This window comes from Limulus polyphemus, unplaced genomic scaffold, assembly GCF_000517525.1.
Source record: "Limulus polyphemus unplaced genomic scaffold, Limulus_polyphemus-2.1.2 Scaffold315, whole genome shotgun sequence".
NCBI lineage: Eukaryota > Metazoa > Arthropoda > Merostomata > Xiphosura > Limulidae > Limulus > Limulus polyphemus.
This window is the reverse complement of record NW_013665925.1, coordinates 178,020-187,167: the sequence shown is the minus strand read 5'-3', so window position 1 is coordinate 187,167 and position 9,148 is coordinate 178,020. Positions and strand designations below refer to the sequence as shown.

Sequence of the window (9,148 nt, the reverse complement as noted above, 5' to 3'; positions counted from 1 at the left end):
GAAATATTTTAGTACATATATGAAATAAAGGGTGTGAAAGAAAAGTAGTATCACAGAAATATTTTAGTACATATATGAAATAAAGGGTGTGAAAGAAAAGTAGTATCACAGAAATATTTAGATACATAAAACACAAAAGATACGAAAGAAGAGCAATATCACTGAATAAAAAATGAAAAAGACACAGGGCTGTGCGAAAACATTAATCTTGCCTATATTTCGGACAGGTGTCTTTCTTCAGACTTAGCTGTTAAATACAAATGTACAGTAACTCAACATGCCGGAAACATGCAAGGTGACGTTGGTTAAAGCATCTGGAACATACAATGAAATCACATATCTTACAGTTTAATGAAATCTTTGTACATTTATTATATAAAATATACAGTCATAAAAACGCCAAATGATATTTAAATGCTTTTTTTTTCACCAAGTCGTGCCTTTTCTAAAACACGAAGTACTTATTATTATATATAACATAGATATCTTTATATAGTATAATATATTATCTAAAGTGCTGTACACAGTAAACAGCCTAACACGTTTTATAAAATGCAGCTTCCTTTAGCTACGCGTCTTATGAAAAGAAATGAAAAAACACGACTTGAGAAAAAGTGCGTGATAGGTGTAATTGTTTCTGGCCATCCTCTACTCTTAATGAAGCATGACATACTCGCGCTATCTAGAAATGCCAGAACCCCGATGAAACTAGTTTTTAATTTGGCAGATTAGGATTCTAAAAAAAAAAAAGGGTTTTTTATTTAAAAACACAAAAATTATTCAGTATTTTCTATTAAACAAGGTTTTGTACAACTACCAGAAAGTCACGTTCGTATTAAATAACTGGGATATCTAACAATTAAAACAAAATAAGGAACGTCATCTCACTGTAACTAACGTAAGAGCTGCCTATGTATTATCTCCGTGTCGTCTTCGGAGAGTGTCTAAAAAAATCTACTACATATATAGTTTTAGCACTACAAGCTAGGAACACATTTATTCTCAATCAAAACTATAACATGTTCTGAACATTTTCTGCGATACGAAATCTTTCTACTTGCTAAGCCTTAAACAAATAAAAATTAATCGCAATGTGCTTTTTGAAATTATTGATTGTACTCAAATTTACGGCTGGATCCGATCAAACATTCCAAAGGCCACACCCTATACGATCAAACATTCCAAAAGGCCATTCCTTACAACTATCTTTGTAAAACGTGTTTTAGTTTATTCTAATATTAGAATACTTTGGTCAAACGTTTAGTGGCCTTGACCAGTTTCTCACTAAATTCATACGTCCCTCAAGAGACGGAATGACTTATAGTCGTGTACGAAACACAAGTTACACGAAACCATGTTTCTATACTCATTCCTGAAGAACATTTTCGGTTCCATATTTGATACTATACAACATACGTCAGTTCTGACAGCAAATTAAGTCAGATATGATTATTTTATTGTTTGTTTGTTTGTTGAATTTCGCGCAAAGCTACATGATGGCTATCTGCGCTAGCCGTCCCTAATTTAGCAGTGTAGTGTAAGACTAGACGGAAGGCAGCTAGTCATCACCACCCACCGCCAACTCTTGGGCTACTCTTTTGCCAACGAATAGTGGGATTGACAGTCACATTATAACGCCACCATGGCTGAAAGGGCGAGCATGTTTGGTGTGACGGGGATTCGAACCCGCGACCCTCAGATTGCGAGTCGAGCGCCCTAACCACCTGGCCATGACGGGCCAATTCATTTATTAACGTCTATATTACAATTAGATCGAGGAAGATAAAGAAAATCGATTTTATGCTCCATAAAATAATAATTTAGAGAAACATTCACCGAAACAATACATTATAGTAACTTTTCGGACGTTTTTTTTTAATGTCAAAACAAAGATAAATGTTCGAAATTTTACCATTATTATTACAGTGGTTAAAAAAAAGTATACAATGCGTCCAAACTACATAATTATACATTTTCTATACATCGAATTTTATGGCTACAAAGTGAGGCATGTTCTATACTTGAGCTGTGTAACCACATAATTAGACATGTTCTATACTTTGAGCTGTGTAACCACATAATTAGACATGTTCTATACTTTGAGCTGTGTAACCACATAATTAGACATGTTCTATACTTTGAGCTGTGTAACCACATAATTAGACATTGTTTTATACGAGAAGTTCAATAGCTTCTAACATATTCTATATTTTGAGCTGTACATTTACTTTATCTATATTATTTTGGGTTTTATAGCAACAATGTCAGGTATCTTTTATATATATTGCGGACTGTAGTGTCTGTTCAAACGTTCGTCTGTTTCCGGTTTGAAAAGCTGCGTACGCAGCCAAAGCTCAGCATTCACTTTTTGAAATGACAAGCATGAGTAATATTGATGCCAAATTTTATTTCGTAAGCGGGAAATTCTACACTAGATTGTTAGAAATTAATCGCACTATCATTCACATTTCAAAATGTGACGTAACTTAAAGAATAAAAATGTAGATTTACCGTATGTTATTGTTGAGCGGCTCTTAGCATGACTGGAATACTCAACAATTACTTTTCATAGTGGGTGGTATAAGTAGCTCAGAGCTTTTTGGCTCTGAGTGAAACCAACAGTGCAACATAATTAACCTATTTAAAGTCTATAAAAGAATTTAAATTCATAGAACAACTTAAACTTTCCTCGTCACTGGGGACGGGTACTTTTGTTTGTGTTGTATACTTTAAGCTGTATAGCTACATAATTAGACATTTTCTATACTTTGAGCTATACAGTCACTTAACCTGTATTTTCAGTTTTACAGCTACAAAGTCAGACATGTTAGCATCACTTACTACTGTAGATTTCAATAGATAGAGGCCAGAACTACAGCCACATCAAATATATTAATAACTGACATATAAGAATAGATATTTAAGTTGCTCTAAACGCACGGTACTTGTATTAATTATGTAAGATAAATGTTTAGTAACAAATGCAATAAATATATATTTGGTTTATTTAGTTGATAACAGTTAAATTAATTAGTTATTTGATTCATATATTATGCCTATTTCACTTCGGACAATTCAAGTTTTCCTTTAAACCACCTCACATGGTTAAATTAATTGATGTTAAAAACAAAACATTTAACAAAAAGAAAATATTTCTAATTTCTGTTATTTTCTTAGGTGTTTGTATCTACTCCGCACATGTTTAATAGTTAGTTATGTTTTGTTGCTGTTCTTAAGATCTCACGGGACTCTTAAACTTTCAAGTTGATTAATCCTAGAATTACTTACCTCATGGGGTTTTTAAACAGTTTCTTAGCCATATGCACCGTATTGCCTGTGAGTCCATGACTTTCTTGGTTACAGGGTTACTAATGAGATACATGTATTAACACCACAAGTTTATTTTTTTTAAATCAGAAGATAGTGGAGCTTTTACACTTCTTAGAATATCGAAGTAGTCTTTCGACTCCTCCGACTACGTCACTGCTGGAGTTTCCTATGTATTTTACATAGATAATGAGTAATTATACCTTACGTATTTTAGCTAGTTCTTTACATCCATTGTTGTTACAAACAAAAACACAGAATTACACAACACGGTGCAATATGAGGGCTTCGTGAAAAGCGGACGGTAGAAAAACGAGTCTCTAATTCGAAGGTTAATCTACAGGAATTCCAATGACTAAATTATGACTCACCTAAACAAGTTGCTGAGCCTGGAAACCGCCATAATGTGTCTGTCTGTCCGCTGAGATCGTTCATATAGCCTGTAGAACGTAAAAACGATGTTACACAAAACGTCAGTAATGATTTACATTTTACACAAATGGCCTTATTCTTGCAGTTCAAACAAAATTCGGTTTTGTTGGATTTTTTGATGACCAGCTTCGTATGTTTACGTTTAAGAATCACACCGAAGTAGCATAAGCTGAAATATGGGTCTTTTCTGGGACTACAGTCATCAATGTTATCTCCTATCTGTGCTTATATAAATAAAAAATATCAAACTTCAACAAAACTACGCGAGTAAATAACAAGAAGAGAGTTAAAGCTTGTTTCTGAAACGTCCATAAAATGAATAAAAATATCTTTAGTCCCTATTTTTTTGGAATAAGGGGCAATCCTTTTAACCCCTGGACTGCCCAACAGTCTAAAAGCTAGGGATTAAATAAAACCTTTTTACTTCCTTTGGAATAAGGGGCAATCCTTCTAATTCCTGGACTGCCCAACAGTCCAAAAACTAGGGATTTAAATAAACCCCTTTTATTTCCTTCGGAATATAGGAAACACTCCTAACCCCTGGACTGCCCAACAGTCCAAAAGCTAGGAATTAAATAAACCTCTTTAGTTTCCTTCAGAATATGGGACAATCCTTCTTACTCCTGGACTATCAATAGTTTAACACGTACAGGTTAAATAAACCTCTTCTGTTTCCTTTGACCCAACAGTGTAAACTGTATAAACAATAGGTGCCTATTTTCTCCTGGGGAAGATGAAAACAATAGAATATACAGTTCATGGAATATTGTAATAACACAGATAGCTTATAAAGTTATAGCTTCAATACGTGAAGAAATATCTAAACAGGACACATTTAAAATGCATACTTATGTTTTCAAAAGTAAAATTCACTATTTTTAAGATGTTGTTTACTACAGATTGTACAAAAATGAGCAGTATATGAAATAACAGGTCAATAAATTATTTATAAACATACAACAATAACCAACTTTCCATATGTTTACTCCAGTGTTACAAGATCTATTTACATTACAGCAAATTAAAAATGTGAGCATGATTACAGGCTTCATAATTCTACTTTTGTCATATCTATTTTAGTGTGAAACCAGAGCTAAGTTGTATTTGGTCTCACACAGCTTCAAAAATACTACTTGCTATCACTGAGCTTCCATTTATAATCTATAGCAATATGTAAAATAATTGATCTCTTCAAATTTCATCTTTCCTTCTTCTGACCAATATTTTTAGAACAGCTTTCTCATTCTAATAGATTTCAAACATTTAATCTTTCTTACTTATCTTTTCTACAGATTTATATTTACAATTTTCGATATGCAAGTTCCGATTTTATTTTTATTTGCTTGTTCATTGTTAAGCACAAAACTATACATTATCTCTAGTGTCATAAGCCTTCAAACCTACCGATGGAGGAACTGCTTTTGCACTTAGAAAATTTGCACACATTTGAAAAATGCGATGCCTCTAATTTTATACTCTTAAGCCTACTGCTTCGTAACAGTTTTACTCTTTTCTCAACAGCATCATTTTAAAATTATCTTAATTCTTCAGGTGAATGTCAGTTACTCTCGTAGAAAATAAAAATAAATGTTTCCATAAATAATTGTGATTTCACTTCCTAAAATCATTTGTGACTTCCTTTTTGAGAATTATATAACAGCCCGACAGCCTCCCTAGACTGTATCTATGGAAATGTGTATTAAGTGTATATCTTAGACTTAAAGAGTCTCTAAGAAATTACAGTACTTAACCGGTAACACATACCTTTAAAGAATTCCTCTAATACAGCAGACTTGCACAGCTTGAGAGGGGTTAGTCCAGAGTATGTGGCTATCAGAGGATCAGCTCCGTGGGAGAGCAGCAGCCGTACGATTTCCAACTGATCATTTTCCACTGCATCGTGAAGAGGCCTATAAAACAATATTATAATAATATTTTTTTACATGTTCTTAAAACTTTTAGTCTACCCCATCTTTAACATTCAAAGTTATTGTTCTGTTCATTTCTTTACATTGAAGACATAGTAACGTTATAATCTTTTGGTTAAGAGATAGTGTTCTTAGCTTCATCGCAAGAAATCCTACCACTCTAAGGTGGAATATTTCCAAGGATTGGAGAATGACACAGAAAAAACTGGAGTTTGGCACAACATCATATCCTCTTTAGAGAGTGGTTAGTAATAGTACTGTTGTAGGTTTTACAATCACAGAGTTATTTTATTCCACAACAGGACCTTCTGGTGGTTGATCTAATATATCAATGTTTGCACCTCAGGCACTAATGATATAATCAAAGAATTTTATCTTTAAAGTCGAATAACCCATTTAATTAACCCAGACTATTTTTAAAGACATATTTTAAATGAACTTATGAATATAAATATTTGACAATTTTCTACTTAACCCTGTATGAAATAGTACCAAAGTTGGGTGTTCTTCAGCTTTTGTGTGGATCATTGTATTTACAAATTACAATGGAAAAATTTCCTCTACACCTTTGTTTGATGTTGTCAAATTCTCCTTCTTAAAGGTTTTGATTTCCTGATATCTTAAAAGCTCTATATAACAGGGTTTAAACCAGAATAAAGTCCAGTGAAAGTGAGTTCATGATACACTTCAGTGGTAAGTTTACTTTGGTTATTTAAGATATGAATATTAGGAACTAAAAGTTGTCATTCTGTTGATTTCAACAGTAAACTTTATACTGGGATTTAGAAAAGACAGCATCATAAGTGAAGAAATATATTTTTAAAAATCGGACTAACGGGCTCACAATGTTGGGTTTTATATGGACCCCCTCAGGTCCACAAACAAGGATGTCCAGTTAGACCAACTGTTTATAGTGTAGGCACTTGTAATCAACCAATAGCACAATTTCTGGAACTGTCTTTGAAAGAGTTTGTATAGAATAAATATCTGTTAATGATACTTTTGAATCTGCTAATATCTTAAAGCAGAAACAGTTTAATGATAATATTCGTTATGCTAGTTATGATACCGAGTCATTGTCTACAAATACACTTCTAAATGAAACCACTGTTTTTTTTGTTGTAACCTCGTGTTTTCTGAGAATGAAATTGTACAGAGTGTAACTAAAGATGTTTTAACTTTTACGTCTTGTAAGGAAACAATCATATTTTATGTTAAACGGAATAAAATTTCTGAACAGATTATTGACGGCGTGGCTACATGCTCAACCCTTGTTACCTTTTTTTCATGAACGCTTTAACCTGTACATTATACTTTCGTAGTATTTAATAATGGTGAGTCAGTTAACAAATTTCTCCAGCTGTGAAAAGGTAAACATCTCATTATAAAATTTTGCCGTTGGAAATCAACTAAACGGGTAAATTCTCGTTCTTCTACGTTCATGTCTCAGATAATCAGAGTAAACTTACCACCAAAAAGTATTATAAACCCACTTTCACTGGACTTTATTTACACTTATTAAAACTGTTATATCGTGAAATCAAAACCTTTTTCAAACAGAAGTTATATTCTTTTGTTAAGCAAAATTACACAATGGGTTATCTGTGCTGGTTTTTAGCGCTATAAGCCTTCAGACTTAATGCTGAGCAGAAGTTAGGATCATTAAACAAGTGCTTAAAATAAATTGTTTTGCGTTGTCGTTCCTAAATAGAATAATCCTCACCCAAACTAAATTACATGTTCAAAAGAAAACTGTTACTTTAGTCATACTCCATTTTGGCACTATTTCACACGTGATCAAGTATAGTTTAAATGTGTCTTCAACACAGTCTAGGCTGATTAAAAGGACTGCCCATCTTTAAAGACAAATAACGTCCACTGAATACCTCGCTAGTAGTAAATGAGTACACATGGCCTAAGTTCAACTAGAATCATTTTTCATTCTAGCGAGTATCTGGTGTGTTATTAGGGTACACTTATCCATCATTACTTATCCACACTTATCCAGTTCAGGTGACCAGTAACGTATTCTAACGTTTGCTCAGATCGAAAACTTATCTTAAAATGGACGCACTAGTATTTTTATCTGTGATTATGTCAAAGTTCTCTCATCTACCCCTCGGCCACTCGGAACATGTCCAGTTCTTTGCTATTAACACTTGTATTTATATTCTGTGATTATGGCAAAGTTACTGAAGCTATCTGTTGCCATCCCTAATTTATTTGAACTACCGACCAGAGAGGAATGCTGCTAGTCAGCAGCACCTTCCCACCCACCATTTACCATTGACTGTCACTCTTATAACGCAACCACAGCTTGAAGCTCATATTGTGACAGAGCTCTACCGCAGCAGCGCCACTTATTGGTATACGTAGGAAACGTGAAACACTGTTCAATAATGTATGTAATCTTATTACACACACAGCTGACCGACAACTAATTTTCATTTCATATCATGACAAATCATGATAAACATTATATACCAAAACAAAACGATGCATTGGTTCCCTTTAAATAATACAGCCGAATGTTATCCAAAAACATTGCAATGATTTTACCCCGCGACATTGATTTCTTAAAATAGCAGACTAAAAAACAAGATATTTCACTTCCCCACCCCCACCCCATCCCAGAATCATGGTCGTAGACCGAAAAATTCCTCATTTAAACCTTCAAGTTTCATACAAAATTTGCTAATTAAAAGAAAAATTGAAAATTACGATATAAATTTCTATTCCGTGACTTACACGTACCTTATTCCTCCGACAGCGCTCGCACTGACGTCACTACCGTGCTGAACAAGAGCGTTTGCGATTTCAAGGTTTCCACGTGAGCAGCACTCGTGCAGAGGCGTGTAACCTGCGTTGTCACGAGCGTTGACATCACAGTAGTTTGTTTCAAGACAATAAAACACTGCTTCCTGCAAATACAAGCAGAATATAAAGAAAAAGTTATTGCCATTAACAAATATTCTCTAACTGATAACGTGAATATATAAGTATTTTGAATTAATGTTGCGACGACCTAAGTCACTGAAAACCTTTTAACATAAATATATAAATCACGAGAAGAACTGCGCTCAAACAAAAGTATCCGTTTTAAAATGTACTTGTTCGTTTCAACTTTGCTAAACCTTTCTTCGGAAGTAAAAACAAAGAAGTTATTAGCCTCCGGTATGATGGTACGGTACTTGGAAATCTACCTACCACCCTCCGGTATGATAATACGGTACTTGGAAATCTACCTACCACCCTTCGGTATGATAGTACGATAAATGGAAATCTATCTACCACCCTTCGGTATGATAGTACGGTTTTTGGAAATATACCTACCACCCTTCGGTATGATAGTACGGTTCTTGGAAATCTACCTACCACCCTTCGGTATGATAGTACGGTTCTTGGAAATCTACCTACCACCCTTCGGTATGATAGTACGGTTCTTGGAAATCTACCTACCA

General features: G+C 34.0%; 1 protein-coding gene across 2 annotated transcripts in view; it reads right to left on the bottom strand.

Annotated features, from left to right (window-relative positions):
- Window positions 1–9,148, bottom strand: part of LOC106457306 — a 96,612-nt gene that overhangs the window by 5,570 nt on the left and 81,894 nt on the right. For both annotated transcript variants that reach the window (XM_022383176.1, XM_022383177.1), the window contains exons 8-10: window positions 8,442–8,608; window positions 5,524–5,669; window positions 3,699–3,767 (exon numbers count right to left, since the gene is read on the bottom strand). In XM_022383176.1, the coding sequence (XP_022238884.1) occupies window positions 3,699–3,767; window positions 5,524–5,669; window positions 8,442–8,608 (382 nt within the window). The remainder of the gene's footprint in view (window positions 1–3,698; window positions 3,768–5,523; window positions 5,670–8,441; window positions 8,609–9,148) is intronic.